This window comes from Acomys russatus, chromosome 31 (assembly GCF_903995435.1).
Source record: "Acomys russatus chromosome 31, mAcoRus1.1, whole genome shotgun sequence".
NCBI lineage: Eukaryota > Metazoa > Chordata > Mammalia > Rodentia > Muridae > Acomys > Acomys russatus.
This window is the reverse complement of record NC_067167.1, coordinates 7,279,232-7,304,706: the sequence shown is the minus strand read 5'-3', so window position 1 is coordinate 7,304,706 and position 25,475 is coordinate 7,279,232. Positions and strand designations below refer to the sequence as shown.

General features: G+C 49.2%; 1 protein-coding gene across 3 annotated transcripts in view; it reads left to right on the top strand.

Moving 5' to 3' along the window:
- Positions 1–16,894, top strand: part of Abtb3 (ankyrin repeat and BTB domain containing 3) — a 184,648-nt gene extending 167,754 nt beyond the window's left edge. For all 3 annotated transcript variants that reach the window (XM_051139718.1, XM_051139717.1, XM_051139719.1), the window contains 5 exons: positions 3,704–3,806; positions 6,320–6,401; positions 10,539–10,607; positions 13,226–13,339; positions 16,650–16,894. In XM_051139718.1, coding sequence (XP_050995675.1) covers positions 3,704–3,806; positions 6,320–6,401; positions 10,539–10,607; positions 13,226–13,339; positions 16,650–16,859 — 578 coding nt within the window. In that variant the 3' untranslated portion in view covers positions 16,860–16,894. The remainder of the gene's footprint in view (positions 1–3,703; positions 3,807–6,319; positions 6,402–10,538; positions 10,608–13,225; positions 13,340–16,649) is intronic.
- Positions 16,895–25,475: the final 8,581 nt, after the last annotated feature.

Sequence of the window (25,475 nt, the reverse complement as noted above, 5' to 3'; positions counted from 1 at the left end):
GGAGTGATAAAAAATTAACAGCGAAGGATTGCTTTTCCTATAAGGGTTGGGAACTTCCCTGCTCCCTGTATCCTTCCCCTCTACATATGAAATGTTGGGGGGAACGGAAGCATCTGGAGTTTCTGCCCTGTGGCAAACCCATTCCTTTGCCTTTATCAATTGGAAGATTGAGTGCATGAAGCCGATTCAAGGCATCCTCATTGCTGCTACGAGCAACTTGTGTGTCCACAGTTGAGTGGAAAGTGGGGTATGACTTTCACATGAACTCTGGTGCCTCATATTTGACCATGTCCCCTGGAGGGGGAGACCTGGTGGCACTCAGAGGAAGGATAGCAGGTTACCAAGAAGAGACTTGATACCCTATGAGCATATACAGGGGGAGGAAATCTCACTCAGGAACAGTCATAGGGGAGGGGAATAAGGGGAAAATGGGAGGGAGGAAAGAATGGGAAGATACAAGGGATGGGATAACCATTGAGATGTAACAAGAATAAATTAATACAAAATTAAAAAAAAAAAATGAGACACGACTCTCTGCCAAAACGGAATCGTCGGCAGCCGAGTCAAAGGTTAGATGTTACCTTCATGACCATGCGCATGACGAACCTGAGTTGTACCTAAGTCACAAGCCTTTCTGCTCCCGCAGAAAACATTGATCATCAGGGTGACAGGTTGGAAAGGCCAACCAAGCGCGAAAGCGATAGAGGTGGGGGCCACCTTCCTACGACATGACAGAACGTGCCAGCCCTTAGGAGGCACCTTGTTAGTGTGAACATTTCTTTAGCTCTGCTCCCCATAGCCACAGAGGGAAGGGAATTCTTGAATTCAGTGTACTTTCTCTCACTAGCAGAGGACCCAGGTTCTATTCCCACCACCCACACGGTGACTCGCTGCTGTCCAGAACTCCAGTTCCAGGGCGCCGGATGCCTCTTCTGACACCACCACCCCCTCTCCTTGAGCTCCTGCATATACATGGTGCACATATAAACACCCAGGCAGGCGCACAGGCATAAAATAAAATTCATATTTTTATTTATGAAGGCAGGGAGGGGTCTTGAGTAGGAAGAGGTGGAAAAGGAACTCAGCCACAGTGGTCTTGTCAAGAGATGTGGACTCAGGCTCAGGAATGGCTCGGTAGCTAAGAGTATATACTGGTACTGCCCTTCCTGGGAGCCTGAGCTCCATCCCCAGCACCTATACCAGGCAGCTCACAACCCCCTGTAACTCCAGACCAGAGAAGTTAGGATCCACAGGCACCCACACTCACGTGCACATACCCATATATGTACATGCCATTAAAAGCAATAAAATCCTTTTTTCTTTTTTAAAGAAGTGTGGCTTCTCGTGGGAACACTGGGGAGCTATTGAGAGGTTTGTAGAAGGAGAGAGATGGTTGCAATCAGAGCCCACACTGCCTGTTCCCGCAAACACCAGTCATCAGAGACTGGAACTGGATCATTAAGTTGTGCTATATTCAGAGAACCCAGTGAGTTAACACACTAAGAACCTTTTGACTCCTCTCCAGCCAACAGCTTTGTAGGGAGGGTGGGAACAAAAACAGTGAGCCGTTCTGGAGCTCAGCCTTGCCCTCTGTCAGGTGGCCGGGCACAGTTCTGAGCCTTCTCCTGTTAGCATGTCTTGGACCGGTCCTCGTTCTCTGGACTAAGGCTTTCCTTAGAACCACTTGGGCTGGAGTTTTAACTCAGAACCAGCAAGCCATTGCCGGTTGCCCTGCCAAGCTGCTCATACCATATACGTGCAGATTGTTTTCTGCACTGTGTAAGTGCCCCCATGGTGGTATGGAATGCATGCAGTGCCCCCGCCCCCACTCGGGTGGGCTCTGGCTTTAGGAAGGATGGCTCCTGTGGCGAGGGAAGGCAGAGAGACCAACAGAAGCCCCAGAAATGTCTAGATAGATGACGTCACCTGGAAAGGAGTGGTAGCAGAATGAAAAGGAATGAAGGAGAAACGGTCCGGACTTTGGGAATGACCCTGTCTTTGGTCCTGGTTTGGGGCACTTCTCATAGGGATGAGAAACACCCAGCACAGAGTGTGAGGCTCGAAGAATCACTTAGGCTGTGGCTCCTCAAAATGACAAGATGCTGCTCCCCCTAGGAAGCACTATAGAAGGCCAGTTCTGGATACTGTAGCTCCAGTCAATGGGCATGCAGCTGTCCTACCACAAGACGCTGGCAGTTAGAGCCAGCGTGGTTTTGCTGGGTGGGAGCTAACTAGGGTAGGGGCCAGGGAGATGAAGAAGCTCCTAGCAATGCAGAAGGGCCTAGGGTCTGCATGACTAAATTAAAGGCAATACCTAGGAACCTTGTATTTGGCGAGTCAAGCCATAGGATCGGACAGTTCAAATCCTGTCTTGCCTAGCTGCTGTAGTGTCTGCTTGCCTTAGTTTTCTCTGCTGCACAGTGGGGCAATGTGACCCCTGCACAAGGCCTGCCATGTCTTAGGCTCAGTCTGTGTGTAGTAGCTATATTGTCTTTCCTACGAGAGGTAAGAACAGGGGCGTGGCTCCTTTGTCACTGCTGCTGGAAGAGAAAGAACTGGGGTCAGCCAGGTGGTGGCGGCAGCAGCTCATGCCTTTAATCCTAGTACTTGGGAGGCAGAGGCAGGTCGATCTCCGTGAGTTCGAGGCCAGCCTGGACTACAGAACTGTTACACAGAGAAACCCTGTCTCAAAAAATGGGGGAAAAAAAAAAAAGACCTGGAGTCCAGTGGCAAGGCGATGGCTGCCCTTCTACTCCATGTCCACTAGACAAGGGGACACTGAGCCTGAGAAGATGACACGGTGATGGGTGGGTTTTCTTCATAGACATGCCTTTCACACCCTGAAGTCTCTGAGCTCTGCCTGGAGGTGTTGGAGGTGTGTCTGCTGTGGAGAAGGACGGCCTCTTCTTCTTCTTCTTCTTCTTCTTCTTCTTCTTCTTCTTCTTCTTCTTCTTCTTCTTCTCCTCCTCCTCCTCCTCCTCCTCCTCTTCCTCCTCCTCTTCCTCCTCCTCCTCTTCCTCCTCCTCTTCCTCTTCCTCCTCCTCTTCCTCCTCCTCTTCCTCTTCCTCCTCCTCCTCCTCTTCCTCCTCCTCTTCCTCCTCCTCCTCTTCCTCCTCCTCCTCTTCCTCCTCCTCCTCCTCCTCCTCCTCCTCCTCCTCCTCTTCCTCCTCCTCCTCTTACTCCTCCTCCTCCTCCTCCTCATCTTCCTCCTCCTTCTAATCTTGGTGAATGTGTGAGTGTACAATGTCAACAGTCAGCTCCCATTTCCCACTTGTCTGAGGCGGGGTCTCTTCTTTGCCGCTGTGTACAGCAGTCTAGCTAGCTCGCAAAGGGTTCTCAGCCTGAATTCACCACCCAACTTGCTGTGGGAGCACTGGGATTCTAGATACTAGTGCTACCACATTCCAACTTCTAAGAGCATTCTGGGGATCAGAACTCAGGCTATCCCACATGTTTGGAAAGTGCCATTACCCCCACTGAGCCAATTGGCCAGCCCAAGGCCTGCTTCTAACCACAGGTCAGCTTTGAACATTTCCTGGGATGGGATGGGTGGCAGTGATGCGTCTCTCCTCTACAGGTGCTGTCTCCAGTGTGACTCTTGGGTCACCCATGAATAGACCATCCCTGTCTCCTGCACTCTCACCAGAGGAGCCCAATTTCACCCTTCCTTCACTAACACCCCCCCTTCCTTTCTCTGTTCTAGATCCTCATTTTCTTAACAATAAAGAAATGTCTGACGTGACCTTTCTGGTAGAGGGAAGACCCTTCTACGCTCACAAAGTGCTGTTGTTCACAGCCTCTCCCAGGTACATATTCTTGGCTTTGCCTGCGGCTGGAAGATGCCTGCAACTCTCCCTATTACTGCTTTTTTTTTTTCTTTTGGGGGACAAATTTTCAGGTAAGTCAGGATGTCCTGGAATTCACTGGGTAGCAAGGCTGACCTTGAATGTCTGACCTTCCTGTCTTGACATCCCTAGTACTGGGGTTACAAGCATGCACCACTATGCCACAATTTATTTGGTACTGCGGATTGCACCTCATGAATGCCAGGCACTGCTGAGCCAACCTGCTACATCCCTAGCTGCTGCTACTGCATTTTGAAGTTCATGGTTAATGGTTTCGTCACCGGGCTAGCAGAGCATCGCCCCAAAAATCAAATCTCTCAGAGGAGAGGGTGCCTTTTTATGCAACCTCGGCACCCTCGAGGCCAGTTGACAACTTGAGACTCCTTACATCACAGCCTGGGGAGGCCCATTCTTTCCTCCAAGTGTTAGGAAACAGCTCTGATATAAGCCTGCAGAGTTTAAGGGCTCTGACCTTCCTTACCCCTGCTTGTACAGTTAACGGGTAAGACTATCATGCAGAAAAGGTGAGCTGGGATACAGCAGAGTGAGAGAGTGCAACACGAAGCCCTGAGTTCTATCCCCAAGGGAATGGAGAAAGGGAAGTGGCATCCCCCTTCCTTGCTTTACCAATGCTATCTCTTAGGATGGGGTCACAGGGCATCTGGAACACGTGCAGGGAGTAGAGGGCCTGGCAGTGGAGAGGCTTGGCTGGCATGGTGCAGAAACAGGCTGACAGGAGGGGAGCAGAGGGTACCCCAAAAAGGATCAGGTTCCTGACTGTGCAGATACAGAAACCCCTCTTGGACTTTTCTCAGGTAACGTTGACTCATAAACATCTGTCCCATGTGCCCCCAAACCAAACAAACCCCAGTCGTCTGCTTTGTAACCACAAGAAAGATGAACCTTCCAGGTGGAGTTCTGTTTGGTGCCACCAGACAAGCAGTTTTACAGTGTGCCAGTGTCCGGTTGTTAGTTTTCTTCAAGGTAACTGTGGCCCTGGAGGTCTCAGCCCTGAGGAAGCTGCAGAAAGGGAAACACAGCTGCCTTGTTTTTTTCTGCCACTCTTCTTCAAACCTACCATCATGTTGAAAGGGAAAGTGTTTAAAAGAAATAAGAGAGCAGCACTCGGGAGGCAGAGGCAGGTGGATCACTGTGAGTTTGAGGCCAGCTTGGTCTACAAAGCAAGTCTAGGACAGCCAAGACTGTACAGAGAAACCCTGTCTTGAAAAACAAACAAACAAAAAGAAAGAAAGAAAGAAAAAGAAAAAGGAAAGAAAGAAAGAAAAACAAGAGAGACAGCTTGGCTTATTCTCTTTAAGACTTCATTTTCTGTGTGAGTGTCTAAGTCAGTATGTGTTCGACTAACAGGGTCCCTATAGTTCAGAAGCTTTGCAAATAAACACCAAGCCTTGTGATCACCCATGGGGTGGGGAGAGGCTCCACAAGTCAGTAATTGTACTGGCTGGTTTTGTGTGTCAACTTGACCCAAGCTAGAATCACCAGAGAGGAAGGAGGAAATGTCTCCATGAGATCCAGGTATAAGGCATGTTCTCAATTAGTGATCAATTAGGGCTCATCCCATTGTGGGTGGGTCCATCCCTGGGCTGGTGGTCCTGGGGTCTATAAGAAAGCAGGCTGAGCAAGCCAGTCAGCAGCACCTGTCCAAGCCTCTGCATCAGCATCTGCCTCCAAGCCCCCTGCCCTGTTTGAGTTCCTGTCCTGACTTCCTTTGGTGATCAACAGCAATGTGGAAGCATAAGCTAAATAAACCCTTTCCTCCCCAACTTGATTTTTGGTCATGATGTTTTCATCAGAGCAATAGAAAACCAAACTAAGACAGCAAGTATGGGTTAAATGCCCTTGAGACTTTATGTCTCACAAAGACAGAAGCTCCTGGCCCCCTGGAGCAAAGCTTGAGCAACAGAAAGGCTGGGCAGTGACAACCCCCTGGGCACCAGACAAGAGGGAAGCCAGGACAGGTGCTCAGAATAGACAGACACCTGTGGAGGCGACCCAGGGTTGGTGCTGGAAAGTGATGAGATTTTTTTTTTTTGGTTTTTGTTTTTTAAACATTTATTTATTTATTATGTATAAAGTGCTTTCCCTGCATGTACATATGCAGGCCAGAAGAGGGCATCAGATCACATTATAGATGGTTGTGAGCCACCATGTGGTTGCTGGGAATTGAACTCAGGACCTTTGGAGGAGCAGTCAGTGCCCTTAACCTCTGAGCCATCTCTCCAGCCCAAGTGATGAGGTTTTAAAGAGTGTCCATTCCTTCCCGGTGGCCCAATGTACTTTGGGAAAGTACATCACTTCCAAGCATGGTCTCTAGCTTTTACTGAAAACACTAACAGCTATGATCCAGCTGTGCTTTTAGAGCAGGAGCCAGAGGTTCATATCATGAAGAGAGCTGATTCAGTCAAGCTGCAGGGACGTGGATGACTCTTTTGATCTCTCTATATGTTGTTTAGGTTCAAGGCCCTCCTCTCCAGCAAGCCAACAAATGACAGCACTTGCATAGAAATCGGCTATGTGAAGTACCCCATCTTCCAGGTGAGCCCTGGGGTAGCCTGCAGCCCCCAACTGCCCCTAACACCTACACACCCCTGTCTGAGCTACCAACATCTGCACTGAAGGCTCACTGACTCCATCTCTTCCTCTCCATCCCTCAACCTTGCAGCAGTCGCTGAAGCCCAGTACCTGCTGGCCCCAATCTTGGGCTGGGGGGAAGGACCACCCTCTCCAAAGACTCATAAGTCTAGAGAGAATATCTCAAAGTAGTAGTACCCCAGAGGGTCTGTACAAAAGAGGATGCCCTTTTCACACCTATGTGCAGTAACATCTCAGACCCAAGATGTCGGGGCAGGGTTAGGAATGGAGAACCAAAGGCCAAGCAAAGCTGGGGCCAGGGGCGAGGAGGGGCTCAGAATGAGGCACTGGGCTCAAGAAGGATGCTAGAACATTCCAGACAAAGAGAAGAACGCATGTAAAGTACTTAAATGATACAGCTGTCCCAGCCATGCTAGAAACAGCAGGAACTGTGTCACCCTTCCTATCTGGTGGCACAGCTCAGCAACTCAGTTCTGAGATGGTCTTTCTAAGTAAAACTCATACCAAAATGGAACTCCTGTTCCCTCGGCCCCCACCACATCGTGGCATCTCCTGGGGAGCTTTGGAAATGCCCCTCCTGGATGTCCAGTCTGTGCATCAGATTCATAAAATCAGAATTTCAGGGCAGGTCCCAATCTTGGGCACACTGAGGCCTCCCCCTCCTCTCCTGTCATTGGGCAGCCAGGAACTCCACCTTCTAGCAACTTCTGAACCTTAGCAAGTGTCCAGAATGCCCTGGAGATGTTTAGGGTGACTGTTAAAACACAGAAAACACCTTAAATTTGAGCTCTCAGGGCCCGCCCCTCCAGCCTGACTTTCAGGCATGACAATTCACACTTCTGGCAAGAGCCCCTGATGCTGCTGGGCCCAGGGTTCCAAACCTGAAAGTTAATGTGACCGGTGTGTCCTTTGATCCTTCCAACTCCCCTGCCAAGAGCAAGCTCTCGGAAGGATGCGGCCCCAAGTTCCTACAGCTGCCCCCTCGGAAAGCTGAGAGTAAAACTGAAGCCAGTCCCATTATTTTCTCACGCCCTGGGCATGTGGGACTGCTTTGACGTCACCTAAGCCTACAGGAAGAATCCTATGGCCTGTTAGAGCAGTGGAGCATGTGCCTACACGTGTACACAAGCACACACCAAGAAGTACCCTGTGACTGTTAAGCCTGGCCCTCGCTGGGGAGGCTCCAGTAATAAGGGCCTGGCTCAAACAGGCCCTCAGTAATTTCTTGCCCAGCGGACTTGTCAGAGTCCTGCCTAGGAAAGGCTGACCTCGGAGGGATCCCCGGGCTTGTAATTGCATCTGATAGGGGAAGGTTTGCTACCCACATTAGCTTCAAGTTCCTGTAATGGGACAGAAAGATTTATCCGGCCCTGGGGACTTGTGTGTGTCCCTGCCCATTCCCCATTAAGGAAGAAAAGCGTCATTTGTGGCTCAAAATAGGCCAAGGAAGGCTGAATCCGACCCAAAAGGAAGCTCCCAGAAGCCCATGCGCTTTGCATGCTTCTACATGTACATTTTGGCAGAAGAAGTTTTAGTAGGCGATACTGCACCGTGTTTCCTCCCTCAAGACTGTTTAGCATGACATGTGAGCAAGAGCCAGACTGGCTGAGGCCACACCTGGAGCTAGGCCTCTACCGGGCTGTGAAAGTCCCCGCCTCATATAAGTTGGCAGCTGCCAAGAAAAACAGTTCCATTTGCAGGCCATTTGGCCTCATAAGGGTTTGTTGCACCCACTTAGAGAAAATGCTTGCACTGGCAGAGTTTGGAAGGGGGCTGGGGCAGCCCAGTTTAAATTCCATTAGCCTAGGATCTCCCTTCGCCAGTGCAGCGATTTCAGTCCATGGCTCAACCTTGAATAAATGAGACAGTGTATGTGACTGATAGGAAAATGCTTTGCAAATGCTGAGCCCACATCTAGGGCGGGGGGAGGGGGGGCGGGCGTTGGCACTCCAGCGGTGCTTCTTGTTATTACCGCTCTGGCCTTTATCACAAAGGTGCTAGAGGAATCAATTGATTCTAATACAGCCAATAACTCAGTGTTGGCTGACAGCATTTCACACGCCTATAAGCCCTTCTTCCCTAGGGGGGAGGGGGAGGGGAGCAATGCAGTGTTATTCCCCAAGGCCTAGACAAAGCTACCACCTCTCTAGCAAGCAGGTGGACACAGAAGCCCTAAGTCAATCTAAGAGAAACTCAGACACGGGAAACACGTTACGTCTAAGACGTTCATATGAGGAGGGCATGGTGATGTGTGCCTGCAGTCCCAGCACTTGGAAGACTGAGGCAGGAGGATTGCTGTGAGTTCTAGGCCAGCCTGGGATACCAAATGAGACCCTGTATCCAAATATTGATAATAGTTGTGACAATAATAATAATAATAATAATAATAATAATAATAATAATAATAATATCTGTGTGCTAGACACAGGAATACAGTGGTGAGTAAGACACCCACCACCACCGCAAACAAAACTAGGTGGAAAGGAAACCCACATTTCTTAGCACAGTGACCACTGAGCTGGACCCAAAGAAAGGCCAGCTTCCACTGGTAAAGAAGAGAGCACACTGGGCTGAAAGAGCGAGGTTGTGATAGAGGCAGAGAGAGAGAGAGAGAGAGAGAGAGAGAGGACTGTGCATAAAAGGCAGACACGCGGCTCCTAGCAGTGACACTTAACTTGTAATCCCAGCACTCAGGAGGCGGAGGCAAGGGGAATGTGAATTAGAGGCCAGCCTGGGCTACATAGCAACTTGTTCGCTACGTAGTGAGATCTGTCTCAAAGCAAGCAAACAAAAGCCAGATTCTACTAGGGATCTGCTTTAATGAAATGTACAAACTGGATAATTCCACGGTGTGTCAGGGCTAGTAGTTGCGGGGACAGACTGTCTGCTAATAGAAAGTTTTAGAGTGGTAAACATTTTCCAAGGGCTGGGGAGATGGCTCAGAGGTTAAGAGCACTGTCTGTGGGGCTGGAGAGATGGATAAGTGGTTAAAAGCCCTCCCTGCTTTTCAAAAGGAGCCGGGTTAAATTCCAGGCACCCACATGGCAGCTCACAACTGTCTGTAACTCCAGCATCTAACACTCCCTACACCAATGCACATAAATCAAAATTTAAATACATTATTTTTTTTTAAAGAGCACTTTCTGTTCTTCCAGAGGTCCTCAGTTCAATTCCCAGTAATCACATGGTGGCTTGCAAACATCTGTAATGAGATCTGGTGCCCTCTTCTGGTGTGCAGGTGTATGTGCAGGCAAAACACTGTCTACATAATAAACATTTCCCAAAATTGGTGTTTTATTTCTTTTGTGTGCATGCATGCACACGTGCATCTGATACCATGGCATATCTGAAAATTTTTTCCAGAATTCTATTATGGCTGTGGTTGCACCACAGTGTGATCCCAGCATGGGATGTGACCAGTCTGCAGATTTTGCCAACCCACAGATCCAGGCAGGGAACTCCAGGCATGTGGAAAACAGCTGAAAGTGGAGAGACCAGGGACAAAATAGATTATAAATGCAGCACGCGCAAAGGAACACTTGGTTGTCGTGTGAAGCCATTACAGTAAACCCAGATATATCCATGGTATTCAGTCGCTCCAGGGGCACACATTTGCAAGGCTCTGTAATTTGGGGCACTCTTCAGACATTGGGAGTCACATGACAAGAGGACAGCCTTGCTTAGAGCATTCACTGCACCATTGGTAACTGTCAAAACCCTGGACCCCTCTCAGCTTCCTCTGGAGTTTTGTCAACTTGTTATAAGGAACTTGTTGCCCAGAGTGGCCCTCTGGGATGTCAGGGAGTTTAAGTCAGACTGTCTTGTGTGTCACCTGCACAGCTTGACTGGATAAGAGGTAGGCTGGCACCCCTTAGGAATCCTCCTCAGGTGCCTGTCACGAGGAGCCAAGCTCAGGTTGTTCCATTCGGCCCTGTGCATAGACATGGAGGCAGGGCCTGGAAACTCTAGGGTCATGGTTTCGGGGCGTCATCAGGGAGAGTGATGTTCTGGAGCAGTGTACTGGCTTTCAAAGGAGCTGTGTGTGGCTGAGGCTTTACTCACCGTGTCTTCTTCCTTCAGCTGGTCATGCAGTATCTCTACTATGGCGGCCCAGAGTCACTTCTCATTAAAAACAATGAGATCATGGAGGTAAGGAGACCATTGTGGGAGTGTCTGCCCCAGCCTCCCTTCTTTCTGGCCTTCCCTGGCTCTGTGGTCCTCCCTGACTCCGTGGTCCTCCCTGACTCCGTAGTCCTCCCTGACTCCGTAGTCCTCCCTGACTCCGTGGTCCTCCCTGACTCTGTGGCCCTCCCTGGGTCTGTGATCCTCCCTGTCTCCTCTGTGGTCCTCCCTGTCTCCTCTGTGGTCCTCCTTGGCTCTGTGGCCCTCCCTGGCTCTGTGGTCCTCCCTGACTCTGTGGCCCTCCTTGGGTCTGTGATCCTCCCTGTCTCCTCTGTGGTCCTCCCTGTCTCCTCTGTGGTCCTCCCTGACTCTGTGGCCCTCCCTGACTCTGTGGCCCTCCCTGACTCTGTAATCCTTCCTGGCTCTGTAGTCCTCCCTGACTTTGTGATCCTCCCGAGCAAGGTGGCTTCTCTGGGAAGGCCTCCCCCGTTGGAGATGGCTGCACCAGGGGCACTGGATAGAAACCAGTCTTAACTGGCTTGTGAGGGGCAAGTTCACAGAGGGAATTCGGGGACCACCTGCACTGACACATTTGGACCTCTATAGCCCTATCCTAGATGTCTTCCTCCACCTTGTGGTTGCTAAGAGCATTACATCCGTGAGAGGCTTGGCGCTCATTCCCCCACCCACACACACACACACACACACCTTGCCAATGGGACCCAGAAGCTGAGAGCTGGGAGCCTTCCCTCACCTGTGCCTCCTGCTCTCTGCTCTCACCATGACCCCTCTCTCGGGATGCTTCTCCACTGCATCCGACTCCCCATTCTATTGCCCCATCCAAAGCCCAAAGCTCTAATCCATTGTCCTAATCAAAGATGGATACCAGCTGGGCATGTTTGGCCTACAGCTGGAATCCCAGTACTCAGGGGGCAGAGGCAGGTGGTTCTCCTTCAGCCCAGACTCTGGGTCAGTCACATCAGGGTTCTGTCATGTCAGATCTGTGTAGCCTTGGGCAGCTTATTTGACCTACATGACCTTTTCTTTCTTCTCCTGGAAAATGACCATACTCAGGGGTCTAAGAGGATTTTACAAACATCAGTTTTAGAAGATTTTTAGCCACAGAGAGTGCTGTAGGACCCTGCAGTCACTAAGTGCCCACTTTGTCTTGTCTCCTTATTTTTCTTACCCCAGTCCCCTACCCTCACCCCAGAGACTTTGTCTCTCTGGACCCTTCCACCTCCCCTGTATTTCATCACAGGACCAGGAGGCCTTTTGTAAATAGTTTAAATTTTATTTTCCGCATTTGCTAGTTTGTAAAAGAGCTGCATGAACAAGCAGGGCAGGGTCCACACAGCAGGCTCGGACGCCCTAGTTTCTGTGGACTTGGAGTGTGCCGCCTTCCCAGGACAGGGACCAGTTCAGCAGCCCAGCAGCCCACAGAGCCGATTCAGTGAGAGATTGTACGGAGGTGAATGAACTCACACTTAAGTCCCAGCTGGCCATGGTGGCTCACACCCGTGATTCCAGAACCTGGGAGGGGTCTGAGGCCTGCCTGGAATCAGTAGCCTGCTCCAGGCCAGCCAGGACTCCGTAGTGAGACTATGTCTCAAAAAAAAAAAAAAAAGAAAGAAAAGAAAAACAAAATCCCAAGAAGAGCTCATGAGAAACCCCACTTTGCTTCCTCCTCTGACTTGGGGAACTATAGCTCCCTCTCGCCAGAGCCTGTCACATTTCAGGACACAGTCTGGGAGCCTCCCATGGCCCAGAGCTGACCTTGGCTAGATGTGGCAGTGGGTCCAATAGACTCTGCCTCCTGGACTCTGTCGAGGGAGACAGGGGTAAAATAGTATCTAAATAGCAGTTACCAAGTGGAAAACAGGGCATGGAGGGGGTTCCCGAGGTGGGGTGGCAAAGAAAGCCCCTCTGAGGAATGACACCAGAGTGGAGATCTGGTGACCACAGGCAGGGGGGAGGGGAGCCACAGTGATAGTCACCTTGCTAATAGGTATCTAGTGCCCCCTTCCTTGCTAGCTGTGATTTGGAGCATTTGGGGTTGACCTACTGTAATAGATGTGTCACTCTGCTCTCTGCCCCACAGTAAACTTCCATTAACTAGGGCCTGTCCCCCAGTCAGTCTCACCTTCTGCCTGCAGTATACTCCGCTGTCTCTACTTCCTGGCCCTCCGCCAGGTACCCTGTGGACCGTGGCTGTATTCGTTTCATTTCTGCCGCTGTGACAAAACACTATGACTAAGGCGACTTGAAGGAGAGGAGGTTTATTTGGGCTTACAGTTCCAAAGGGATAAGAGTTCCTGGTGTGAAATGGCAGGTGGCAGGTGTGGTAGCAGGAGCAGCGGCTGAGAGCTCACATCTTGGGGGGGGTGGGGGGTGGGGAGAGTGGGGGTGCAAAGAGAGCCTCCTCGGAGTCAGGAGTAGGGAAAGGACTTCCGCTCTCAAAGCCTGCCTCCTGTGACATACAATGTCCAACTAAGCCACACCTCCTAAGTTGTCCTCCAAACAGTGCCATCGTGCCCGGGACTATGGGAGGCATTACTTATTCAAGCCGTCACAGTGTCACAGTGGCAGGTCCTTCCCTTCCCCATCTCCGCCTCTAACTAAGGCTCTTTTTGTATGGATTCCAGCTTCTGTCGGCCGCTAAATTTTTCCAGCTGGAGGCTCTGCAGCGACACTGCGAGATTATCTGTGCTAAAAGCATCAATACTGACAACTGTGTGGATATCTACAGCCATGCCAAGGTAGGCCTCTCCCTTGACACCAAAGCTGGGCCTGTGCCCTGCCCCCCCCCCCCCCCCAGACTGTCCTGTGTTGTGTTGCTTGGGATTAAACTCTGGGCCTCAGTATACATCAGCCGGTTGCTTCTGCCACCCTTCCTTGCACGATGGGAGGTAACCCAGGTAACAGCGTCCTCCAAGAGTGTTATGTTGGTCACTCTATTGTCACGAGAACCATGCCACAGACTCCAGTTGCTCAGGCCTGGACCGGGCTTTCAATTCTGCTTCCCTAATCAAGTTCTGGCTAATGTCTCTGAGTTCAAGGCCAGCCCGGTCTACAGATCGAATCCAGGACAGCCAAGGCTACACAAAGGAACGCTGTCTCAGAAACACACACACACACACATACACACATACACACACACACACACACACACACACACAGTGTGGCCTCCAATCCAACAACAGTAGCAAGGTGTTGTTTTAGGAGGTCACTTCCCAGATCTGTCAAAGCAGAAACTCTGAGGCTGTGCCCCTGATCCCAATGCAAGCTCAAGTGAGTGTTAAGTATTTTCTGTTGCTGTGAAAAGAAGCAAGGTAATTTATAGAAGGAAGGGCTATTTGGGATTTCAAGTCTAACCTGATAAGAGTCTACCAGGGGCCAGGGGTGGGGTGAGCCATAGCAACAGGAGGCGAGCTTGGTGACAGGAGCAGATAGCTAGACTCTCACATTCTCAAAAAGCAAGCAGGAAGCAAAGAAAATGAATTTGAATTGGTGTGAGGCTCTTAATCTCCAAGCCTGCCCTAATATCACACTTCCTCCAGCAAAGCAACACCATGTAACCCTCTCCAAACAGTGTCACCAACTTGGGGCCAGGTGTTCAAACGCCCAGACTATGGGGGACACTTCTCATGCAAACTACCACGCTCCTTCCTGTCTCTGGGACACACACACACACACACACACACATATACACACACACATACACAGAGACACACACTCCCAAGTCACGCTCATGCACACTCACACCCACACACTCACACTCACTCACATTCATACAGTCACATTCACACAAGTCACACTCACACTCACACAGTCATATAGTCACAGTCACACTCACACACACATAGTCACTCTTACACACACTGACACTCACACAGTCACACTCATACTCACACAGTCACACTCACACACATTTGCACTCACACAGTCACACTCACACAATCACTCACTCACACAGTCATGTTCACTCACACAGTCACACTCACACAATCACTCACTCACACAGTCATGTTCACTCACACAGTCACACTCCCACAGTCACACACAAACTCACATTCATATAGTCACACTCATACGGTCACATTCACTCATAAATTCACACACTCAACACTTACACACATGTACACACCCAAATCTGGTTGCTAAGGATCTAAGCTTTTTTTTTTTTTTTTTTTTTCCTTTCTTTTTGAGAGGAAGTCACTCTCTGGCTGGCTTTGAACTCCCCATTCTTCTGCTTTGATCCTGAAGGCTGAAATGTTTTGCCTGTACCCCAGCGAGGCAGTGTTTGTCTTCATCTTAAATGGGTTGCCTTGCATAATGGTACCACGCAGAGACACCTTCTGTCTTTCTCCTCTCCTCCCTTAACCATGGTCATTTCAATTGCCCCAGAAACCTCCGCTCCACAGGTAACTTTTATGCTGCTTCTCACCTTGGCCGAGCCCTGTCCCAGGCTCCTAAGGCTCCTGTGCAGGTAGTGTCAGCAGCACATGCCATGATTTAATAATGAAACCTGATACCATGTGAGTCCCAGCAGGGAATACAGGCCAAGAACACCTGTGGCCGGGCAGCAGCTACTTCCACAGTATACCCTCATGGCCAGGGCCTCTGCTTTGACAGACGTCGGCTTCGAACTCCATGATCCCATCCTGGAGAGGTTCCAAGATCAACATTTGCCATTTGTGGTATTTGCGTGAGGGGAAGGGCAGGGCCAGCTGCCTCCTGCCCTGTGTGCACACTACCTCCCTCAGCTATGGACAACGCAGGTCTGGACAGATGATCTCTAGCCACTGGGAGTCTTGCACTGACAGAGTGAGCTGCAGGTTGGCTGTAGCGCCATAAGAAGTGGAGAAGCAGAAAAGCAGAGGTTGCTTGGAGCCACAGGAAATACAGACGTTAGATGCTAAGAGCCAAGCTCCAAACGCCAGCAAGGCCCTCCACAGCATCACCTCTGTGGTTCAGGGAAGCGCTTGAGACAGCTGTGAGGTTTAGACAGATGAGAAAGCCGGCCCATCCATGCGTGGGTTAGCATCTCTTCTTCCTAGAAGCCGTCCCAGCTGCTCAGTCCTGAGCCTCTTCTTCATGGTCCTTTTAGGTCATCTCTGTGTGTGAAAGAGGACAAGCTGCCTCATCGAATATAGCAAGCATAGCCCAGTACCAATATAATGCTGCAAAGAGCAAGTATCTGGGCACTCCAGCAGTCCTTCTCTGGTGATCATTGGGCCTCCTGTTCATTACAATCAGCATGCACATCAGAATGTAAAGAAGTCTGTAAGACAGTCTAGGCCTTGTGGCTCACACCTGTAATTCCAACACTCAGGAGCCAGTGATAGGAAGATCAAGAGTTCAAGACCATCCTTGGCTACATAGAAAGTCTGAGTTTAGCCAAGTCTGTGAGACGCTCCCCTATCCGCCCCGCCCCCCGCCCTACCATCTCAGAAAAGAAAAGAAAATTAGTAAGACATGATCTCTGCACTTGAAAAATGTAACCCCGAGGATAAGCACAAACAAGTATGGCCTGTAAAGGGGCAGGTTATTAATTTCAACTTTGCAGGCTATTGCAGGCTTTGGGGTGGGGGTGGGGGGCGGGGCTGACGCTGTTTGTTTTAATGTTTTATTTTTGTTTGTCCCTGCTTGTCTTCTGCCTTTGGTGCAGAAACAGCCATGCAGAAGTAGAAAACAAATAGTGTGCCTGTGTTCTAATAAAACTTTATTTATAAAACAAGTTGTGGGCCAAGCTTAGCCCAGGGGACTGTAGTCTCCAAACTTGTGTCTAGAAGATGAGAGATTCTTGAGGACCATTGGTAGCCATGTCCTGAATGGTAGTCCTAGGCTACCTCCCCCACTCTGAAGCACTAGGGAACTGAGGGTCAAAAAAGCGATTGAACTCACACAAGGCAAGAGAGAGAAGAAAGGACTTGAGCCCTTCTCTGGGAGCCACAAAGCCACAGCCTGGGGACAGGAGGAAGGGATTGGTGAAGTGTCTGGCTGACGTAGCTGAGTGTTCGCCATCATTGTCGCAGTAACCACCTGCTTCCTTTCCCTCCCCCGCAGTTCCTTGGGGTCACGGAGCTCTCAGCATACTGTGAAGGCTACTTTCTTAAAAACATGATGGTCCTCATCGAAAATGAAGCGTTCAAACAGCTCCTGTATGACAAAAACGGTGAAGGGACGGGCCAGGATGTGCTTCAAGACTTACAGAGGACGTTGGCCATTAGGATTCAATCCATCCACCTGTCATCCTCCAAGGGTTCCGTGGTATGAAATGTCCCATGCAGCAAATGTTTCCCCGGAGCAAGGGTTCCCTCCTGTATTGGCTCCACAAAAAAACACACAAATAGTTCCAGGCGTCTGTTTCTGCTGGGCCAAGGAGCTGCCTCCACTGCCTCAGCCACTCTCCAAGTCAGTAAACTTGGCTTCCGTGCGCTCCTGAGTGAAGAGCCTTCCGTGGGTCTGCAGGTTAAGATTGTAGCTGAGTCCAGAATCTGCAGGCCAGCTCACAGCAGCCAAGCCACCTCCAATCGAAAGTGCCCAGGAGCCATGGGCACCTGCTGCTGAGGACCACAGTCTAACAGATGGACTAAGGCTTAAAGGTCCCTCTGCTTCCAGGTAAACTGACAAAAAGAACTCAACAGCGTGATCTGGAGAAGCGTCACCTCACACGCGAGTGACCTTGGAGGTTGTACTTGTTCAAGCATCAGTCATGATGGCTAATTGTTGATGCTGTTGCTCAGCATGAGGAAATCACATGGTCAATTTTTAGGGGTGGGAACTTTTTAAAAAAATATATGTTCATGTGTAGCAAACACAGAGCAGTCTCGTAGTTTCAAATATATTTCTAAAAGCTTAACAGTTCATTTTCAACTAAATTGTATTTAGGGAATCTGTGTTTGGGGTTCTTTTCTTCTTCTTCTTCTTCTTCTTCTTCTTCTTCTTCTTCTTCTTCTTCTTCTTCTTCTTCTTCTTCTTCTTCTTCTTCCTTTTTTAGACAGTAAATTGCAGGTCCATGCCGTATAAACTTGCATCCGACAAATCCCTGCTGATACTATACAAGATCACATATTCCTGCCTTAGTGATTCAATCATGGTTACACAAAAGAGGTGCACTGCCAATTATCTCTAATTATCTTGAATCCAATAGTTGACAATAACCTGCATGCTGATTGTGGTTTTGGGGGTGAGACTAGGGCACCCCCACATAACAGAACATGCATTTGCATGGGCCCAAACCTATACATCATGATGTTCATGTTTTGTTTTCTTTTGCCAAAGTAAAATATGTCCCCTTGCTTCTTGCTAAAAGCTCATTTTGTGAAGCAAACGTATGTATTTTCTTTTCCTGATTATGAATGGCTCTGGGGACGCTTTTGCAGAAATATGTCCATTTCTGATACTGAACGGGGGGTGGGGGCGCACGTCAGAGAATCTACTATTAATCTCAGAGCTTTATCTGTATTCTCAGAAGATGTTCATAGTTTGTTACTAGCCAGAGAATATGACTATGTTAGATTATTTTTCAAGATAAAAAGTGTATGATAGATAGGCTTGACCCTTTCTGGATTATGAGAATGTACAGTCTACAATTATCTATGATGAAAGTTTATATTGACAGGGTTATGTTTACTCTGCCATATACTATATATGTATATATATACACATACATATGTGTATATATATGCAAAAGAGATTGGTAAAGTGCCACAATACTCCAAACAATTCTTGAGTTGCGGCCTTTTTTTTTTTTCCTTGTTCTTTATTTTGAATCCTAGATACATTATGATAAAAGCTAGAAGAGTGGCTTTTATCTTTCCAGATGGCCAAGTTTTGTTGATAAACTCATTTCCTGGCATGCTTTTGGGAGGTTGCGCCGAACTCTAGAGGCTAAAGGAACTTGTATTCTTCGCCTGTTGTCCTACTCCCTGAATACCTGTCAAGGACCCGTATCAAGTCCTGGTTCTCAGGTGTGGCGTGCAAGGTACCTACCCAGTTTGAGTCTGTCTGCAGCATCAGCCTCTTTGTGATGCAGCTCTGTGAGGCCTCTCTTCCTGTCTGCCAGCCTACTGAGCCCTGCTATCAAATGAGGAAAGGAAACAACTGCTTGAGATGACAACCAAATCACAGACAGACGTGGATGGCTGGCACACTGTCACTTGTCTTCAGGGATGCTCCTCTCTAACCTAGCCGGCTTCTCTGTGAGTGTCTAATGCTCTCTGGACCTCCAGGTGTTGCTCTGTACATTGGTAACTCCCACCCAAGCTTCTGTTACAGTTCAGTGTGCTTTCTCTGTCATTAAAAAAAAAAAAAAATATTTCCCCACAGTTTGAATCCTCTGTGTGGTACACAAGAACGCTTCTTCCCTTGGCTCAAGCCTAGGATTTTCCCTCAGTGGAGAGATTGGAATGTGGGTCTGCGGACGATGTGGCGGGTAGGGATGCTACCACGAAGAGGGCAGAGAGGATAGGGTGCATTTTGGTGGCAGTGAGGGGGGCGGGAGGAAGAGTCTGTACACACCTCTGAGTGATTCTCCAGGTTTTCTTTCCATCAGGCAAAGTAGCCAGAGGTGTGCCCACGTCGGCCACGGCAGTGGTACCTCTTGTCTGCTGGGGAAACGTTGCCTGTGGGAGCCAAACTTGTGGCTGTTCTCGGTGTACTGTGATGACATTTTGGGGCATGGCGGGGGGCCGGGGGGGGGAAGAAAAGACAAGTCTTAGGCCACTGAGATGGCTCAGTGCTGGCACAGGGTGGTGGCACCAGCCCTTAACTCCAGCATTTGGGAAACAGAAGCAGGTGAGTCTCTGTGGATTTCAGGCCAGCATAGTCTTACATAGTGAATGCTAGGACATATGAAACTACATCATAGAGACACCTATTTTTTTTTAATGGCTCAGTAGTTGAAAGTACTTATTGTGCAAGCCTAGAGACCTAAATTTGACATGTGCAAAGGTAGAAGGAGAGAACAGACTCTACAAAGTCGTTCTCTCACCTGCACACAGGTGTGATGGCACTGCATCATTCACACACACACACACACACACACACACACACACACACACACACACACTAAAATTTAAAAAGAAAAGATGCAAGTGTCTGAATATAGTGCATGCCTATAATCCCAGCACTTAGCACTTAGGAGTCGGAAGCAAGGGGATTGATGCAAGTTCAAAGCCAGCCATGGTCTACATAGTAAAGTCTACGATAATCAGGAAGACACAGTGAGATGCTATTAGAGTTACTATTGCTTTGATGAAACGCCATGACCAAAGCAACTTGGGGGAAGGAAAGGGTTTATTCGGGTTATACTTCCATGTCACTGTTCTTCACTGACAAGGAAGTCAGGACAGGAACTCAAACAGGGCAGGAACCTGAAGGCAGGAGCTGATGCAGAGGCCGTGGAGGGATGCTGTTTATGGCTTCCTCCTCATGGCTCGCTCAGCCTGCTTTCTTTTTTCTTTCTTTCTTTCTTTTAGAATATTTTTATTTTAGTTTTATTTTATGTGCATTGGTATGTAAATGTCAGATCCCTTGGATCTGGGGTTACAGACAGTTGGGAGCTGCCATGTGGGTGCTAGGGATTGAACCCGGGTCCTTTGGAAGAGCAGACAATGCTCTTAACCACTGAGCCATCTCTCCAGCCTCCTCAACCTGCTTTCTTAACCACTGAGATATCTCTCCAGCCCATCAATCCTATTTCTTATAGGCCCCAGGACCACCAACCCAGGGATGGCACCATCCACAATGGACTGGGCCCTCCCCCCACACACACCAGTCACTAATTGAGAAAATGCCCTACAGGCTTGCCACTTTGTAGACCAGGCTGGCCTGCAACTCACAGAGATCCACCTGCCTCTGCCTCCCAAGTGGTGGGAGCAAAGGTGTTGCGCCACCATGGCCTGATGAGGCATTTTCTTAATTGGGGTTCCCTTCTTTCAGATAACTCTAGCTTGTGTCAACTTTACATAAAACTAGCCAGGACAGATGCTGTCTTTAAAAAGAGGAAAGGGGAGCGGGGGGGGGGGGGGGGGGGGGGGGGGGGAGGGAGGGGGGGAGAGGGCAGGTTTCCAGCATGGTACCCGCATGAGCTGATGCTACCTGACAAGGAATGGAAGCCAGAGGGCAGACAGATCTCTTCTTGGGTGCTACCACAAACCAAGTCCCAAGTTGGTGGGTTCTGCTGCCCAGCCGAGGCCTCCATGGAACTGGTGTCCCCTGGTCACCCGCAGAGCTTCACTGCATATGGTCTTTTCTTAATGCTGTGACAAATCACCCGACAACAAAGACTTGACTGGAGAAAAGGTTTATCCTGGCTCACAGTTTGAAGGGATCATTCTATCTTGGTGGGGAGGGTGTGGTAACAGGAGGCCAGCTGGTCAAGTTGGAAGCAGGAAATGGGGCCAAGCTGTCAAACCCCCAAGGCCTACTCCAAGTCACCCACTTCCCCTGTTGTGACTCCACTTGTACAGGTTCAACCTTCCCAAACAATACAAGCCAGGTGGAGACCAACTGCTCAAACAGGAGCTTACGGAGTTTCCATATGCAAACCACAACATTCTCTGCAGCCAGAAGCAGCCAGCCTGCTTTGGAAGGTCCTTTGGACCTTTGGAGCAGTTTGGGTAAGAGCTGGCCTAGTCTCCCATGATGGAGGATCACTCTGCTCAGTAGTGGGGAGGAGGGGTGGTTAAAGGAGTGGGGAGGGGGGCAGGAGAGAGGGAAGACAACCAAATGGAGTCAGGTCATATCACAAGGTCCTTCATTTCTGACGTACATTCCTTCTGCATAGCCTTGGGCGAATGAGCTCTTCAAGCTGTCCCTTTTAGCAAAATAAAATGAGTGTGTTTTGTAGCAATGCCCATTTCTTTGTGTAACAGGTGCCTCTGGCACTAGTTGAAGCCTGTACAGGGGCCCCCAGCATCTACAGGACAGGAGAGGTGGCCCTTCCACCCTTCTTTCTGGAAAGTCTAAACAAAGGCCCCACATTTGGCTTCTGGGCCCACACCCCTCACAAGGTAATTGGTCTGAGGTACAGGATCCCTGACTACCATTCATCCTCCTTGAAGAAGAAGTCTCCCCCAACATGGAAACCAGGTGTGGGCACTCACTCTTGGCTACAATGGGAAACACCCAAGGGCAGAGTTGGATGCGGGGGGGGGGGGGGGAGGGGTCCCTGGGACTCCAGGATACAGTTTACCCCTCGCTCTGCATCCTTATGGGTCGCACATTGGTTTTTCATGTAAAGTCACTTCCAGCTAGGGTAGGAAGTCCCATGAAGGAAGATCCTTTGTACAGACAGGACTCTCCTGGGATCTGTAGACAGAGTGATCTGAGGGGAGCACTGCTATACCTTAGGGTCTGCTCTCAGAATCCAGCATTCCCCTCTCTCTGCCCACCTTGAGTCACAGACGAATGTGACGGGAGTGCTGCCTCCTGCCGCTTCTTGTGCCCTTTCTGAGCAGTACCCCATCCACCAGAGACCCTCAAGGGCTGACAGTCCCATCCCCACGTCCCTCTCTGGAAATAGACCTGAGAACCTCTTCTTTCCACCCTGCTGCTGCCCTCACTAACTCCAAAACTCTGGAGAAGTCATCAACGTGTTTAGTTTCCATTCCTCCTCTTTGGAAAAGCTTAGGCTCAAGTCGGCAGAGTGTTTGCCCCGATTCAATGCCCAGCCACCACATAACCCAGGTGTAATGGTACACAACCTATTGTCTTAGTTAGGGTTTCTATTGCTATGAAGAGACATCATGACCACGGCAACTCTTAAAAAAAGGAAAGCGTTTACCTGCGGCTGGCTTACAGTTCAAAGGTTTAGTCCATTATCGTCATGGGGGGAAGCATGGTGCTGTGCAGGCAGGTGTGGCGCTGGAGAAGGAGCCAGTTACATCTGGATCCACACAGGCAGCAGGATGAGGCAGTGAGCCACTGGGCCTGGCTTAAGCTTCTGAAACCATAAAGCCCATCACCAGTGACACACTTCCTCCAACAAGGCCACATCTATTCCAACAAAGTCACACCTCCTAATAATGCCACTCCCTAAGGGCCTAGGAGAGCCTCTTTTTTTCTCTCTCCATTTTTCAATTTTTAAAAATTTATTTCATCACTTTACAGCCTGATCCCAGCCCCTTCCCTTCTCCCCTCCCAGTCCCACCTTCACACACCACTCCCCCTTGCCTTCTTAGAGAAAAAGAGGCCCCTATAAGAGGTACCAAACCACCCTGGCACCTCAGATTATAGTAGGACTAAGCGCATCCAGCTAGTGGAAAGGGATCCAGAGGCAGGCAACAGAGTCAGAGACAGCCCCTTACTCCGATTGTTAGAGGATTCACATGTTGGGCACACTGCACATCTACTCCATATGTGTAGCAGGTCTAGGTCCAGCCCATGCACGCTCATTGGTTGGTGATTCAGCCTCTGTGTGTTTACTCTGTAGGTTTTCTTATGGTGTCCTTGACCCCACCCCACCCCCGCAGCTCCCTGTCCTTCCTCCCACCCTTCCGCAAAACTCCCCAACTAGGTTTATTGCTTAGCTGTGAATTTCCGCATCTGTTTCCATCAGCTGCTGGATGAAGCCTCTCAGAAGACAGTTAGGCTAGGCTCCTATCTGCAAGCGTGGCACAGTATCATTAATAGTGTCAGGGGTTGGTTCTCTCCCGTGGGGTGGGTCTCAAGTTGGGCCAGTCATTGGTTTGCCATTCCCTCAATCTCTGCTCCGTCTTTATCCCTACACTTCTTGTAGGCAAGACAAGTTTTGGGTTAAAGGTTTTATGGGTGGGTTGGTGTCGCTAGGAAAGCGATTTTCATTAGAACCACCACACCTTTAATCACTAGCGCTCGGGGATACAGAGGCAGAAGGATCAGGAATTCAAATGTGTGATCCTTGGCTACTAGTGTGTGTGGCCAGGCTGGGATGCCTGAGACATGGTCTTGGGAAGAAGGAAGGAAGGTAAAAGGAAGAGAGAGTGTCGAAAGGAGAGAGGAAAATGTAGGGCTGCCAGGGTTAGAAGGATGAAAGGGGGTGTCCTATGGGTCCCCACCAACTCCTAACTAACAACAGGAAGAAGGCATTCCTAAGCCCCTAAGACAAAGCAGAGAGGAGGAGGGATTGACAATTTGTACAAGAAAAAAGAACGCTTAATGCCTTTGCCCTTTGTTTCTGCAACTTCCTACAAAGGCAATTCCCATGGTGCCCTGCAACTTTCCAGGATTTCCTGCTCATTTTGATGGATATTAGGAACCCCCCCCAAAAAAAACCCTGAGTATCTCGTTTATAACTCTTGTTCACAACAAAGCACTTCACATGATCAGTCGTCCATAAATGGTTAGGCCACCATTAGCAAGTTCACTTCCTTCCCTGTAAACATGATATTTTCTGAAACTCTTTTGAGAATTCAGTCTTCTAAATGTACTCAAGACGACGGTAAGGATTATGTTTGTGACTCTCGTAGTGTTTGCTTAAAGGTCCAGTTTCCACCAAAGACTACAAAGGGCCCTGACCCACCGGAGTCACCTGTCCGGTCAGAACTGGGAACCATGGCTCTGCGGACAAGGAGAAGGTAGTCACAGAACCTCCAATGAATCCAGATAAATATCCGCTCCAGAAAAACCTGGGGCGACTGTCACCACAGAATCAGCACCATCCCCATATGTCCTTTGCTGCCTTCCGTAGGGCCACTCAGTCTCTACACCTGGGTCGAGAAATGGCCCAGAGGCAACACTGAATCACCCCTGGTCCTCCCCACTCAGCTGAGGACCAGCAGCAGCAGCAGTAGCACGCGTCTTCTGTGTCTTCGGACAGGGCCTCTAAGGAAGCTGTTGTGCTCACCCTCTTTAAAAATAACCCAGTAGATTTTGAACTTCCTGCTTAGAGGGGGGGAAAAAATAGAACCTATACTCAGCAATCAAACTGCACTTTAGTTCCCGTTCCTGATGAGGCAGGCAGATAACGAGTGCCCTGCAGAAGGACGCATCGGGCCAAGTTTAGATCAGAATAAGAAAAGACAATCTGTCTGCGTGAATAGGCAATTAAAAGAGATGCCCTGGTGTTGATATGCTCTCTGGCTGTTGCTTTTCAGACTTAACCTTCGGATGCGTTCTGAATTTTAATGGCTTAAACCTCCAGGGTGAGTGGAGATCTAAAAAGAGAGGAGGATCATAGGCATCACCCTTGATCCTGCTTCTGCCATCGGCAGCTTCGGTGACCTTGTCCAGGACTCCTCTACATCCTGGACTCACTTTCTAAGCTCTGAAACAGGAGCCCAGTGAGCCAGTGTTCGTGGGCCTAAGCTAAGGTATTATACTCTCCCCTTAGTTCATTCGTGTATTTCAAAACTTGGTAACACCATTTGGAGTGATAGAACATTCTGGAATGTATTGGTAACCTGATGTTTTCATCAAACAGGCTCCCAGGAGAAAACCAAACACAAACCTCAGAACAAAGTCGGTCCTGGATCTTTAATTCTGAAGATTGTTCTCATTAGATCACAGTCTAACTGGGACTATTTTGTTTTTAATCCTGCTGGCTTACCTCACATTTTATTTATAGATTTACAAGAAGCCGGGGGAAAGGGGCCCTATGTTACCTTCCCCGCAGTTTTCTCCAGTGGTGGAATTTAGGTAAGTCTAATACATCAAAATCAGGAAATGGGCATCAGTATGGTGTATGTTTAGCTCTATGGCATCATATGGAGATTCCCATAAACACCACCAGTCACCACGCCACCACTGCTAATATCTGCCTCCTACCACCCTTTCTAGTATTGGGAAAAAAAAAATATTCTCAGTGTCACACAAAGAACACACAAGCAAAGCAAAGTAGCTAAGCCAAACAGTGTCTTTTTTTTTTTTTTTTTTTTAAGATTTATTTATTACATATACAGTGTTCAG